The sequence below is a fragment of the Cygnus olor genome, chromosome 1 (assembly GCF_009769625.2).
Source record: "Cygnus olor isolate bCygOlo1 chromosome 1, bCygOlo1.pri.v2, whole genome shotgun sequence".
Lineage (NCBI taxonomy): Eukaryota > Metazoa > Chordata > Aves > Anseriformes > Anatidae > Cygnus > Cygnus olor.
This window is the reverse complement of record NC_049169.1, coordinates 2,155,124-2,170,171: the sequence shown is the minus strand read 5'-3', so window position 1 is coordinate 2,170,171 and position 15,048 is coordinate 2,155,124. Positions and strand designations below refer to the sequence as shown.

General features: G+C 42.6%; 1 protein-coding gene across 5 annotated transcripts in view; it reads left to right on the top strand.

Annotated features, from left to right (window-relative positions):
* Nucleotides 1–15,048, top strand: part of EXOC4 (exocyst complex component 4) — a 382,143-nt gene that overhangs the window by 264,959 nt on the left and 102,136 nt on the right. For all 5 annotated transcript variants that reach the window (XM_040546059.1, XM_040546040.1, XM_040546051.1 and 2 more), the window contains one exon: nucleotides 14,046–14,265. In XM_040546059.1, the coding sequence (XP_040401993.1) occupies nucleotides 14,046–14,265 (220 nt within the window). The remainder of the gene's footprint in view (nucleotides 1–14,045; nucleotides 14,266–15,048) is intronic.

Here is a 15,048-nt window from a genome sequence, read left to right as displayed (position 1 = left end):
CTGTTTCCTATAGGTTACTCGCACACATGGTGGAAAAAATATTGCTTGGCATTATTTGATCCCTTAATTGAGGAATGTCAGGAGCTCTAGTAACTGACATCTCCTTGGAGGTCCCTCTGAGTCAGGTGGAGGAGTACCAAAGGAGCTAGCGGATCTTTTTATTTGGGATCAATACATTAATTCTCTCCCTGGGGCTGTCAAACCAACAGATTTACCCATTTCTCAGTTCTCTTTGCAGCACACCAGGTATTTATTACAATAGGCTGATGAGGAACAAGAATCTTCAGAGAAGGCTTTGTATTTATTTACTCATTGCTCCTAGTTTTGACATGGCCCTAGGCTTACAGTGTTTGTCCTCAGAAGAGGGAAAGAATAGGCAGCAGTGAGCTTTCTGCAGAATACAATTACTCCCTAATCAGTAAGGAACAGAATAATTTAGAAAAGATGATGCTCTACTTAATGACTGTGTTTTTTCCGCCAAACCAAGGCCATAAGATTGTTATCCTCGTTAAAGAGTTGTAAAGTTGCCTGCTTAAAGTGGCTCAACATATTAATGCTTCCCCATTTCTAGTGCAATCACGCCCGTGGTCGCTACAACTGGGTTTTACGGGCTCTGGTGCCCTCTGGCACCACTGTTCATACGGGGAGGGCTGGGATTCTCAAGATCGTACCCAACCAAGCTTTTATCTACAGTGCTGAGGAAGGCAGGAGAGGAGCCCAAGTCAGGCAGTCTGCGTGTTTCTTAGGTACGCTTGTGACTTGGTTATAGGGGTGCTGTGACCTTAGGAAGGCTTTTACGTTCTCATTTCTACACCTCTTTGTTGTACACGTACATCCTGTTCTCACATGTACAGTAATAGCTACTCTTTGCCTCAGTTTCCTTATAAAATTCACCTCTTTTATACTTAGATGAGTATTTTTTAATGTGTGAGTAGACTTTCACCAGTGGTAAACTTAGCTCTTAGAGAAACAAAGAATGACTTCTTTGATTTCTTCTCTGAAAGAGCAGTCAGGCATTGGGACGGGTTGCCCAGGGAGGTGGTGGAGTCACCGTCCCTGGGGGTGTTCGAGGAAAGGTTGGACATGGTGCTTAGGGACATGGCTTAGTGGGTGACATTAGTGGTAGAGGGGTGGTTGGACCAGATGATCTTGAAGGTCTCTTCCAACCTTAATGATTCTAGGATTAGCCAAATATCGTCCCATCCAGATCCTTGGGTTAGGCAATAAGGAATCTGGAAGTGATCTAAGATCTGTGTTATTCTTCCTCATCTGATGTGTTTCAGGGCAAAATCTTTCACAGCATTGGGTTCAGGATTAAAATGTGGCAAGGAAGGTTAAGGGATGAACTGCTAGGTAGGACATGGACTGGGATGGAGGGCTGTATTTCTCTGCCTCAGATTTCCTGGGTGACACTGTCTTATTTCTTACTGAGAAATGGCAGTGGTGTTGGCACGTGAAGAAAGCAAGGTTGCCCACACAACTGCGTTTCCCAAATCCTTGCAAGGATGCGGGCTGTGGGCTGCAACCATCCTTCAGCAGGTGGTTACAACGGGCCTCCTGGCCATTTCTCCACGTCAGCTGTACGGAAAGCCAACTGCTGCAGAGAGGACAGCCAGAAATGCTCATCACCCTTCCCTGGAGATGCCAACGCGGTTGTGGTGGGTACGTTGGGTGGCTATGGTGGGATGTCTGCATGTGGCCATACGTGCTCCTAGAGGCAGCAGTTCCATCAAGCCCCTACACTTTGGGGCATCCCAGGGTGGGTTCTGAGCTTCTGATCTCCTAGATTGGGCTTTTCATTTGCCCCAAGTGTTTTTTGGAATAACCCCTGGTTTAATTGTTTGGCCGTACCCTAGTACGCACACCAGAGGCTAATCAGTCAGTTGGATGCTAATGAAAGACCGCGCCATCTGTCTGCTTATTTAATGGAGTGTCAGCACAGAGCAAATAGGAAGTAATTGGATTGCCAGACACAGAGCCAGTTATTAGACTGTTTGCTATCTGATCGGGAAAATCAGAGGAGCAGAGAGGTGCATCAAAGCTAATCTGATGGTGTCTGTTGTTGCAAGTGCCCACAATCTGCCACCCAACGTTCACGGGCTTCGAAACCGCTGGCTCGCTCGAGTTGTTGCTGGTTTCCATCCCCTCCAGAATCCATCCTTGCATTCATATTACAAATCATTATAATGCAATCTAATAAAAAACAGTTTGCATAAAGATGGTGCCCATTTATAAAGCTGTCACCACAGCTACTCTATTAATAGAGCCATTTTAAAGATTTATAGTCAGCATATGTTACTTTTTACAGAAGCCAGATTGAGAGCTGTGGGGTTTGAGCACGTCGAATGTGCCACCAGATCACATTTAAAAATAATATGAATAATAAGTTAATTTTTACAAAGCTGTTGTGCTTCGGAGAGAATGTGAAGTTCAGGCAGGGGGTATCACTATTTCAGTGATGGTCAACAAACTAAATGTGATACGGCATTAAAGGAAATAGGATTTAATAGGAGAAGCTGAAGTTAGTGAACTCCGTATTTCAGATTGCTTTGTGTAATAGGAAGACATTATGTGATGGTTCTGTTAACATCTTTATTGATGCATGATGCTAAAGCGTTTTATGCACATTTAATGAAACCTCACGATATTTCTCTGCAATAGGCAGGAATTCATTTAGAATTGACTGTCAAGTTTGTTTAAAGTTACAATGCTTCTTAAGCAAGGCTGTGTGCATTTTCTACCTTGCACAGGACCAAAGGCATCAGCAGTAGTGAAGTCGTGCTACCTCTTGTGGTGCTGTGGGAAGCAGAGCACTGTCCTTATCGATGCAGCAAGTCACAAACAGGCAAAGCAGTGGGATCCTGTGGATTTAACTCTCCCATGGTCAGTGCTGGGCTGAAAGGGCCTCCAGGCATACACATGCCCTGGGTTCACGTAAAATAAATGCATCACAGAACTTCTCTATAGAGAGAGATTGATTGACCATGGTTAGTACATTTATCTTCTGGCTTCTGCAGGATTGGATTTAAATTACAAATGGATCGACAGTGGGTAATTTAGTTCAGTGGTCATTTTGGATTATCATCTCCATCATGAAGCAATCTTGTAACTTCAAGGCAACTGGCAGGCTTTGCTCGACAGCAGTCTCATTTTGGGCTGGAAGCTGGTGGTTTCAGGGACTGGAGGGGAGAGATTTGGCGGTGCAGCTTCAGGAGACAAAAGGGGTGGCTGTGTGTAGGAGCAGTGTTTGCCCAGTTTCATATAAACTTTAAAGACATAAGATAATATATTTTTTTTAATTTTTCTTTCTGTGACAAATGTTAAAGTAGCAGCTCATCAAAGCCGTGTTTCAGGCTGACGGTGAAGCCTGTTGCCTGGCTGCTGAGCTGTACACCACAGCTCTTTGCTGTCCCCATTAGCTTTACATTTTCCTCTTACCTGGATGTGCACAGCTGTGGTTCATGGGCGTCTTGATGATACCATATCCCTCTGTAGTTCTGAGGATCTCATGTTTTGCAAACATTCATCGCTTACTGCCTCACCCCTACAAGCACATAGCACTGCTTCTGTTTCATTAATGGGGAAACTGAAGCTCCGTGTACCGAAACAACCCCATAACATTCCTCAATAAATGAGGAAGAGACACAAGTGTTTGACCACAGGTTTCCTACTTCCAGCCTCGCATTGAAAAGAGCTGGTACATGCTCAACAGGATTAAAAGGAGGCTCGTGGCATATAGGGACCAGAAGCTACTTTATATCTGTTCTCAGATTGAACTCCGAGGCCTCACAACATAGTTAGGAGTCTGTAGGGGATGCATGGAATAAAAGTGGAAGTCAGCTCCCAAAAGAACCCGTGTAGGTTGGGCAGATACGAGGCTGCACACACAGACACACGTGCAGTCCCACCTAAGTGCGGCCTTGTGTAGGACAGCAGGCATGATGCCCCGCTCTGCGGTGACATCCGAAGGCCTTTTTATCTTGGTGCTGCAGGGTGAAAACCCATCTCTTACCAAATATGCCAAAGGGGGTCTTTAGGATGTGAACAGAGCTCTAGTTTTCTAGGTTTGATCCAAAAGACCTCTGTCAAGGTGTGGAACAAACCGCACGGAGTTGGATTTGTCTGCCTGAGAGGGATGGAAGGCCAACGCCAAGGGACGACTCTTGTGGGGAACCACAGACATCACTTTTACATCCCACACTGGGCTAAAGATACTCAAGCCACCATTTTTCCCTTAACACAGAGGTGCTCTCCAGGAGAAGGTGTGGGTTTATGGATTTCTCTGATGGGGTATACGCCATGTAGGATAAATAAATTGCTCCAAAGTGCCAGATCCCTCCAGTATTTTATGTGGACTGGGAGATCAGAAGGGAACGAAGAGGCCAAACAGCAGCCACATTTTGCTTGTAGAAGACAGGCAAATCTTCTCTTTGCTCAGTGTTTGTTAATAAACATTGCCTGCTAATTCTTGTTGCTTAAAACATGACCTTGGGGTGTTTTTTAGGTTGGTACCAAGAGTTACATCAGAATTCAGCCAACCAGTGTTACCATCAGTAGTTAGGATTCTTGTTTGCTCGTAATTGCGAATAATCAAAATGTCAAGCAGTTGTTCTGCCGCTGTAATAAATAACGAGGCACTGCTGGGCAAATTAGAGCACTGGTACTGGGCACTTCGTAGGCAGTCATCGCAAAGAGGCAGCATGGTGGGAAAACGTTACAGAGAGCGGATCGAGGACTGTGCATCAGGACAGGGCAAGGTGAGGAGAGGTTCGACTGAATCCTGCATCTGGATGTACGTTTACAACAACCAAGTTATGATGAATTATTGCCTCCCAGCCGCATGTTCCTGGCCCTTTCTGCATGCCAAATAAACCAAGGGTTGTGCTTTACACCAAGGATTGGGACACATTCAACCACTTACCATGCCTCAGTTGAGATGTCGTAACTCAACGTTGGAGATGACTTCTCCGTACCAAGCAGATATGATTTTGCACACACCGAGATGCCACGTTGGCCTACAGGAGACAAGTTGCATCGTGTGATGTGCCCTGTACCCACGGGAAGGGGGGCAAATCCCCCCAACCTCCACCAGCAGCTGCTGCTCCAGGAGCACCTGTGATTCTTATCCTTATTATAATGTCCACATTAGCAGAACAAGCTGATGGGATCCATGCTCGAGTTACTCCCCTTTTGCCTGCCTTCAAAGAGGAGCAGCTGTGCTGCATTTGCTCTCAGAAGGAGCCACTCTTGGGTCTTCTAGATGTATAAATTCATATCTGTGGCACCAGTAATTGCTCTGTTTCATCTGGAGAAAGGGAAATAACATCTTTGCAAGAACAGCATCTAGAGGTAGAAGGGGAATAAAGATAGATTTTCGCCGCTGTAAATTCACAGGCCAAAAGACTGCTTTTTAACTCTGCAGAAGTGAGTGCCAGTGGAGCTAATGCCTTTACAAATTTATAACAAGGCTCAAAATATACGCAGCTTCTATTTCTAAGCAGTGTAGCGTAGCTCTCTTCCAGTGGTCTGTACAGTATATTTTCACGTGCTTTGCCTAAGACTGTGATGTTGCTGTGCATTTCCTAGTTTGCATTTCATAGCAACAGCTCCGAGTTTTGCCATTTTGTTCCTTTTGAAACTCGATTTCTCAGTGAGGGTCACCACCAGGCTGTTCCTCGCTTAGATTTACCACTTTGGGGAAAGTCACGTCTGGGTATTAGCAGAGGTTTGGCAGCTCCTGCGTGGGATGGAAATGCAGCTGTGTCCTGAAGCTTGCTCATGCCCTCGCAAGAGATGAGAGGATGGAGGATGCGAGATGGCAGAACTTTCCATCAGGTAGGCTCTTGCTAACGTTGGCCATGCATGAATTTGTTGTGCCAGCTTCACTGAGGGAATCGCCACTCCGGCAGATGGGATTTACTTCTGACGAGATGAGAATGAACAGCAAGGAAGAGGCTTTACAGCAGTGCCCCCATGCTGCTGTTACACAGCTGAAGCAGAGCAGAAGGATGTTTTTACCCATGCTCACACTGAAGGCTGTTAACAAAGGTGTTCAGTAACTGCTAGGGCTCCAAATACAGCGAGCCGAGTGCTGACTGCAACAGCAAAGCTTGGAAATTCAGTCTTTTCCTCACCTGGCCGCGTTTTTCTTTCCCACCAGCAAGCAAATGAAAGCAGTTTTGAAACTGTGAGGAGGGGTATGGAAATGTGGGGTACTCTTCAAATTATGCAGTTGGGAAAGTTGTAATTAACCCCTTAAAATTTGCCTTCGAGTTTCCATCTCTGCACAAAATTCCTCCATGGCTTTGGTAATACTGCTTGTGGTTCTGGCTTGGCGGCTTGGAGAGGCTTGGGAGCTGCAGGGTGTGATGTCTGTTCAAGCTCGGATACACATCTCTCTACATGTTGAAACTTTAGATCTGATTAGTTCTGACTCTGCATCTTGTGGTCCAAACACTAGCCAATATTCCCCTCTGGAGACATCATTAGAAATTGCACTTGGTCTGTCTGCTGCTTGAAAGTCCTGCGCTTCAAGAGTTAAGAGAGCACTAAATAAGCAATATTTTATAACTCGAGATGACTGTTAAATAATGTTATTATTTTTTTCTGAGTGTGTGGTGTTCGTAGTACCTTGGAGGCGATGACATACTTATTTTTATATTGCACCTGCATGGGAGAGAAGTGTTACTTACCTCGATCTTGTGGATGAGCACCTACAAGACAGAAATGAATTCTTTAAATTTCATATTTTTATAGCTGCTGTTAAAAAAGTAGTTCTAGGCTTTTTCATCTTCCAGAGCTAAAGCTGTCTGCCCTATGGGGACAGAAGCTTTTATCACCTAGTCAGGCTAATTTTGAGTGGGGATTTCTGCTTGCACGAGGGGGGACTGGAGGGATGGGGACTGACTTTATAATCTGACCGTTAGCCCCAAACCTCTCGTCAAACTCATCCTGATGCTGACCAGTCTGGCCAGTACTACCAGTAAGTTCCTTCAAGCTGAAAACTTAGTATTTTAGTGAAAAATACTCCAAATGTGTTATTCTCTGTTAACACTAGTGATTTTTCCTAGTCATTACCTTCCTGGGTGTTTGCTATACTATGTAATATTTCAGAATATTTCAAAGTCATTCTTCTGTTTTTGCTAAGGGTTTAAATACACTTAGCATAGTCAAATCACCATTAAGTGTCCCAGCACTGTTTATACTTTTATTGTGATTATAATTATAATTATAATCACATTTTGGGTCACCTAGAGAAGAGCTTAAACCTTTTTTCCTGCTGTTGTCCCCTGCACACAGCTCCCTTTGTACTAACTTTGCACAGAAGCCGCTCTATTATCTTATTTATAGCCATGATATTTATCAGCAGCATGCTCCTCAGAGAAATATCAATCCTGGGGTAAGTGATAATGTAACCAAAATAATTCCCTATCATTGAGTTTTTACACAAAATAATGAGCTTTCTGTTACTTTAGTACCTACCGGATTGATCTTCAATAAAAAAACTATCTCTGGTCTGTGAGCTCTAGTGGATGTTTTAATTTAATTGTATTTGTAGTATTCTGTACATAATGTGGTGGTCAGTACCTTTTGGTCTGGGAACATTGGTCATCTCGCTTTGGCAGAGAAGAGGGGTCAGAAGATGGACCGCACTGTGGGATGGAGGAGAATTAGGTTTCATTCCAGCCAGATCAGTATGTGAACTAATGGCATGCAGAAATTACAGCTTAAATCAGTAGTACCAGTTTGGTTGCACGGTTATTGAAATTATCTCTTTGCCTGGCCACGTTATCACAAAGGCAATAAATGAGGAGACAGAGATGTGCCTATCAAAGAGTTTGGCAGGAGAACATAATCGCTGGCTGTCACCTACTAACCATCTCCCAAAACACCCACTAATGGAGTAGGCAGGCTTTCTCGGCGGGGAATGGACAACTCAGGGTCTTCCAGGTGTCCTCAGTTTGAATGTGCTTTCAGACCTTCAAGAACCTAAAGTCTTGGATATTTTATCCCTAATTGCCTTGAGTCTGAACAACCAGTTTGGGATTTTCCATTCTGTCCACAACCAGTGTCTACTTCAAAGGCTTTCTGATATTTCCTTTGTGGAAGCTCACCAAATCATTCATTCTGGCTACTTGAAGCTTCAATCACCGAGAGAAAAGAACAGTTATAGTGTCATATGAAAATTAAACAAGCTGGAGTGCAAATTTGGGCAGAATGTCTGAAAGAAAAAAATCTTAATAAGGTTTTGGAACTCTTTATTTTTGCTGTCATTCATTTGTTTGAGAAGGGAATTTCAGGTAGTATTATCATCATTAAAAAAAAGGGTAGTTGATGTTATGCACTTTCAATGACATGTCTTCAGTTTCTTTTAATGGTATTTTAGAAGAGATCTGATAACAAGAAGACAGAAGAAAGCCTAGGGAAGGTGAAAGTTGTAGGTTTCTAAATCAATCCATATAGCTTTTTCAGGCTTTATGTTTTTTATTACGCACTTTCAGCCCAGGTAAGACAGTCCTCATAGGCAATTAAGTTGCGAGTTAGAATGAATTAAGTTTTGTGAAATGGTTTGCCTTTTTTTTTTTCTTCTTTAATCCAAATGACTGTCATTTACAAAGAGATACTTCATTTTACTGAAAGTGCTTTTCTGTCTAAGGGGAATGCTTAATTGCAGCCACAAATCACCTCAAATGCTTTCATAGGAAGATAAAATAAGTTAAAAATCGTGCATCATTTTGAAAATGCAGGTTCTGAATTCTATATAAGATGCAGATTTCTATTTTTTAACTCGTCTGCTTTCTTCAAGAACTCTATCCTAGCCAGACATCATGTAAAAGTGTTCTTCATGACATCCCAACAAGCCTTTTTAGGATCCGAAACAATTACCAGGACTATCTACAGTGACCATTATCCAAAAACTGGTGACAAACTTCTCTCTGCATTTTTATTCAGATAAAGCATCTTTGCATTTTGTAGGTCTGGAAACTACGGTAGTTATGATAAATAAGTGTAATTGCTCAGCATTAGGGGAATTTTCTATCCCAACTGTGCCACGTGGCTCATTCTCAGGCATTTAGAGAATATACCCGCACAGTATGTTAACCTTTATAGGCTTTTTTTCAGTTTTCGTGTGCCATTGAGAGATGATTTTAAATGCAGTTGTTGATACTGTTTCAGAAACCCTACTATATTACAACCGAATGGTTCTTTTTCTGGTAGAATAATCAAAGCAAATGAAATGTGAATAAAGCTGTTCCTCCAAGGCCTTCTTTATGGCCTGCTTTTACAGGGAGCCTTATCTCAAATTTCACTCTTTGGAGAGTAAAAAGAAAATAGCAGGGGATAAAAGTCCTGCGTGACACAGCCTTTCACCATCGTGGTGAGGTTTTTTTTGGTCATTTGGTTTGATGCATGTGCAGGTATGTCCAAAACCCATTTGAAGAGCCATGCATGCATTGCGTGTCCAGATCTACCTCCCTTGATGCTCCACTTCATGAAAATGCTAAGAACTTTTCACTGCTTTTATTTTTACTTACTCTCTCTTAGTGTATCATCGACCGAAGTGTGATTCCTTATCAGGTATGCTGGTTCACGCACGGACATAAACGTTGATCTCTGGGATAGCCATGGATCAAATTGCTTTTCTGACATCTTAATAGTTACATGGCGAGTGTGTATGAATAAATGGGAGCATTTATGGGAAGTACTTATAGAATATTTTTCTTAGATTCTGACTGGTAAACATTTTTTTTCTTATAAAGATTAAATTATGTTAGGATAAGATAACCAGAAGTATTTGAATTTTAAATAAATAAATAACACCGCGTGTGACTGTGAATGTGTCTGCGAAGCAGAAAATAGAGAATATCTGTTAGGTCTTTAATGCCACCCAATGCTTCCCATTTATAAAACCTCACTTTCTTGTAATTTGGCTGGTCTTTAATTGCCAACTGGGGCTAGATTTATTTTTAGAAAAAATATCTCTAAAATACTTATTCTTTCTGAGAAAGAGAAGAAATACATTGCACATGTTAGCAAATTCTGGTGACCTTTTCTGTGGAAAATCTTCAGGCTGGGAATTTTGCATCTTCGCATTTCTCAGTAAGAGCTGTTGTGTAAAGGTTGGGCCTTTCGCCGTTCCTCTGAAAGCACACCAAAATTTGGCTTCGTTACGCAGCTTTGGAGAAGTACAGTGCTCACACCCTTGTCGAAAGCTTCTAGTTCATGATGGCTAAGCTTCTGGATGGGAAAAAAAAAAACCTTGCAAAGGTGCCGGTTCCTGAGCCAAGGGTGCCTTCCATCGCCGTGATTTTTGGGCTCCCATACCTGCAGGGCTCTTGCTGCCTGCAGGAAGGTGTTGTCTGACCTAAGTGCCAAGAAGAGAGGAGAAATGTAGGATGGACAAGTGGGCTTGCGAGCCAAGAGAATTAAGAGAACTTATGGCCAAGTTCACAGAAGCAGGAGTCTCCTGAAGAAATGAGAGGCAAGAAGAATGAAGCTCAGTGCCAACAGCTTGGTGGGACTCAGTGGCAGAAGTTTCTCATTTCACATCACAGGGATTTGCTGCTACATTGCTCCAGCCATGCAGTAAAGGGTTGCAGGGTCCGAGCCCAGTGACATTCCCCATCTGAACACTGACCTTCAGGTTCCTGAGACAAGACAAGGATCTGCTGATGAGAGCAATAGTGTGCTACTGTGTAATTTGTAATTATACCACAACATCATGCACAGCAGGCCAAAATAGGGTGACACAAGTCACTCCAATCCTTTCTTTCCCAGACTTGTCAGTGTTCGATTTTGCATCCTCAACTCTCTTAAGAAATACGTAAAATTAATGTTTTCCAATAAATAATCTATTTCTGATGGCAGTCTGTATAATCCTGCCAATACAGAACACATACAGTGCATCACTGTTGCAGTGTAAAGTGGTAGGAGGATTCTTGGTGCAAATCTGCTGTGCATTTATATTTGGATATTTATATCTTTTGTTTTACATTTATATCTTGCTCAGCCACCCTGGTAGTGTGCTCAAAGGGGTTTTCCCCCCTTGGCAGGATGCAGGTTGGAGCTGAGCAGTCGCTGCCTCGAGTGCTGTGTTCGCTGGGACCTCCAGCAGGTAGGACTCCCGGCTGGTGAAGACGTGATGAGGACAGGTCGTCCTTCAACTGCAGCATGTCACAGCAGATAGGACCCCCATCCTCCTCCTTCTTTTAGGCTGTGCAATGTAGTTGTACCACTGGAGTATGAAATCTCTGAACTTTTAGGGCTGTTCCCCACTGCAAGAGATGCTCAGACATCCATACGTTTTTCTTTACCTCTTCTCTACTTCCATTTTCTTCTTTGGCGATCTTTTGATTAAATGAAGACCTCAGAAAGTGTCTGTTTTTCATTACCATTATCATTTAATCGAGCTATCCTTGAACATTCAAACTTAAGGTCTCTCATCCATATCCTCTAGTCCTCCGTGCCATGCACAGTTTCATTCTTAATAACTTTTTCCTGCTATCAAGTTTAAATCTGCTTTCCTAAGCTCTTGACCATTTGTTCTTTATCACAAGTGTTGCTGAGCACTCATAAAATCCCCTCTTGCAGAGTCATTGCCATCTAGTAGCTTTCTTCTAATCTGTGATTACTTTGTGGTTTGTATCAAGTAAAATAAGGACATATTTTTTAATCCTTACCAGTATTAAGTGAACCACTGTTGTCTTGTTTATGGCGAGAAATTAAAGCCTGTTAGAACACTTCAACCACCAAGAATTCAATTTTCTAATGAAGATAAAGTTTGCTGGAGATTGAAGCGTGGGTCTTTAGGAGAGATCTGAGCTGGTGATTAATGCCAGGTACTGGGAGCCCAAAGTTCTTAATTACACCTTTGGTAGCACGGACCTTTCCTATGGCCTTGCGCAAGCAATTCAGTCTGCTGTGGGAAACACTTAGAAACACCATCAAGCTATTACGGGATAAGGAGTTTACCGTAGGTCAGCACATTCGAGCTCTTCTAGTTTGCTGGAACTTTGTATGTGGCCGTTCTCCCTCTAAAAGTTGCTTTGCATATGTGTTGGCTTAGCCATTTTTAAGCATTTTTAGAGATTATAGAACTGTGAGCTGTTCCCTTCACTTTATTGAAAGTTGCTTATTTCAAATGCAGGTTGCTTTGTCTCTCCTTTCCCATCTGAAAGAGATACATTGGTATTTGGCTACGTGGTGCAGGTATTATAAGAGTTAATTCACTTTTTTTTATGAGTTCTGTGCATCAAAAGCACTGTGTAAATAAGGTTACAGAGAAATTGGAGAATATTACAAATTTGTTGGCTGACATGGAAAAAATGCAGTAAGTCAGTTTAATGTGGCTCCATCAACCTTGACAGCACTCCCTTAAGAACATCAGTGGTTGTCACTCAGGGCTGGTGACATTAGTCCTATTATTTCAGAGATAAGCTCAGGAGTGGTCGCACTGCTCCCTTCCCAAATGACTCCACAGCTTCCCCGTTTGATAAAGCCTATTCACATTATCGATCTGTGAAAGCCGGGGAGTAAAACTGCCGTCCTCTGCACTTCTCTCCATGCAGCATCTCTCCTTGGCAAGGCGGTTTTCAGACTTAATGCGAAGGGTCCCTTTGCAGAAGCAATATCTGCGTCGCCAAAATGCATCGCTCTGGACTGATGGAGTCAACACCGCAGAGGCTTTAGGGAGCAAATTGTTTAGATTTGAAAGAAACCGTGCTGCTACGATTGACAGGAGCTCTGGAGTCAGTCCTTCGAAGGGAAGCTGCCTCTGCAATGCTGAACATGGAGACAGAAAATGTACGGGCAATGAAGCAGAATTCGTTGAAGTTTTGGGGGATATGATTATTCCCCAAAAGTCATCCCTAAGTTAATGACTTAGCTAGGTCATCCCTAGTAAATGCTAGCCACTCTGAAACTGTTAGAAATGTGTCAATTGAGAGAAAAAAATCTTCTGTAGTGAAGAAGAGGTGGCTTTCAGGGTGCAGAGGGTGATGCCAAGTACATCGGGAGGTCCAGGTTCAAACACTTGCTTCTGCTACTAATCTGTAAATCAAAGGTGAAAACGATCCCAGCCCATCCAGAAGAGGAATTAAAATATAACAGAGAGCAAGGCACGTGCATGCAGTGATGACGAAGGAAATACAAATACCATCCATGTTTCTCTCTTTTAGATAGAATATCTCAGTCTGTTAGGACCCGTGATACTAATCCATAATTATTTAAATACATTAAAAATTGAATTATATAAATATATATAAATTTGAGACTTATTTTGTTGCCTCAAACGTAAATGAAAGAAATAATGGGGTAGTTTCTAGAAGAAACTCCTATCTGGTAAACAGATGGCATACTGAGATAAAGATATTTTGCAGGAGGAGATAGCAAACATTTTGTGCTAAAATATTCCCGGAATTGGTATGCTGCTCTGCACACGCAGGAATGGAATCCTAGAATGGAACAATAACGCATAATAAAAATATAGCATTATACAGACATACATAATGCAGTATGATAGTGGCATAATATACATTCCATTGCTTTTTTTTTTTCATGGTATCTCTAGACTTTGAACTAGAATATACTTACGTTCATTTTAGAGATGGGGAACTCAAGTGTGGGAAATGAGTGACCAACACCAGAAGGAAGTTTGCCTTTTCAAAGTGATTTCTGACATCCTGGTTATTTTGGGGTTTTATTTTAAAAGAAGAGGTCTCGCCAGTATGTCTCAAGTAGGGCAAAGTCAGTGATTTTTGAACAGCTAAACAGGACTCGGGTAAGGTGTGGATTCTCACCAGTTCTCCATTTTGTCGGTTCTCCTTCTCCAACCATCGAGTCTGTCTCATGAGCTGTTGGCATTTTATGGATATTTTGATGGCCACCTTATAGATCTTTTCTACGCTTAATACCTCATGTCATAGTCTGTCTTGTCTTCCCCACTGCCGGTGCTTGGCTCTCAGATGTACGAATTGGAAATTCAACACGAACACATTTAACTACGTGGTTTAGCTACATTGAGTTCTTCCTTTTGTGTTTTCCAGATTCATCAAGGAGATAGAGCACGCCATGGAGCTCGGCCCAGCCAAACAGTGTCCTCTCCGTGAGTTCCTCACCATGTACATCAAGAACATCTTCCTCAATCAGGTCCTGGCTGAGATCAATAAGGAAATCGAAGGAGTCACGAAGGCATCTGATCCCCTGAAGATCCTGGCTAATGCAGATACCATGAAGATCCTAGGGGTGCAGAGGCCTCTCCTGCAGGTAGGAGCTGAGTGAACTTCCAGCAGCCTCTTACTGTCTGTCTAACCATGACCCGGTTGTGTATCTGACATGAACACACAAAATTTGTCTATTAATGTTAACTGCAGTCTCTTGCAGTGTTGCTTCTAGTGTATAGAGTCTTTCCTCTCCCAGTCTGTACACGCAGGTGTGTAGGTGAGTGTGTCTCTCTTGATAAATATACCAAATGTGCAACTAATGGCATCCTTGCATCTTTCCTGACATGTACCATTATTAAAGCACCTGGCTGCCATCATGATGACTCGTTACCAGCCTTAAAGCCCTACAAAAAAGCTAATTTTCAAGGTTTTTGATGATGTGTGTCTCCCTTAGAAGTTCTGGGGATGCTCACAAATCACAGAGCTGTGCGATTGGGCTAAACACACATGGCAAACTACCGGGGAGGAGCAGAGATGAGGTTTTGCTGCCTCCCAAGTGCAGTGTGTTTGTGATTTATGTGGTGCTGGTGCAGTGATTCAGCTGTATTGCTTCCTCAGCCAGATAAGAGAGGTTTGAGAGATTTGGCTTTGAAGTTAAGAGTATTTATATGAGAGGTCTCTTATGAAACAGATTTTAAAGCTCTGATGTGGAGCAGTGATAATAGCAATAAACACACTTCTCAGCCTAACTACATGGGTAACAGGACAGTTCAGAAGCCTCAGAAAAATATTCTTATATTATACTTGTTGCATGGGACTAAAAGGAATGAATTAACTGTCAGCTCCGACTCTTGCTGTGATTTGGGTCAAGCTCTTTTAATCTTTT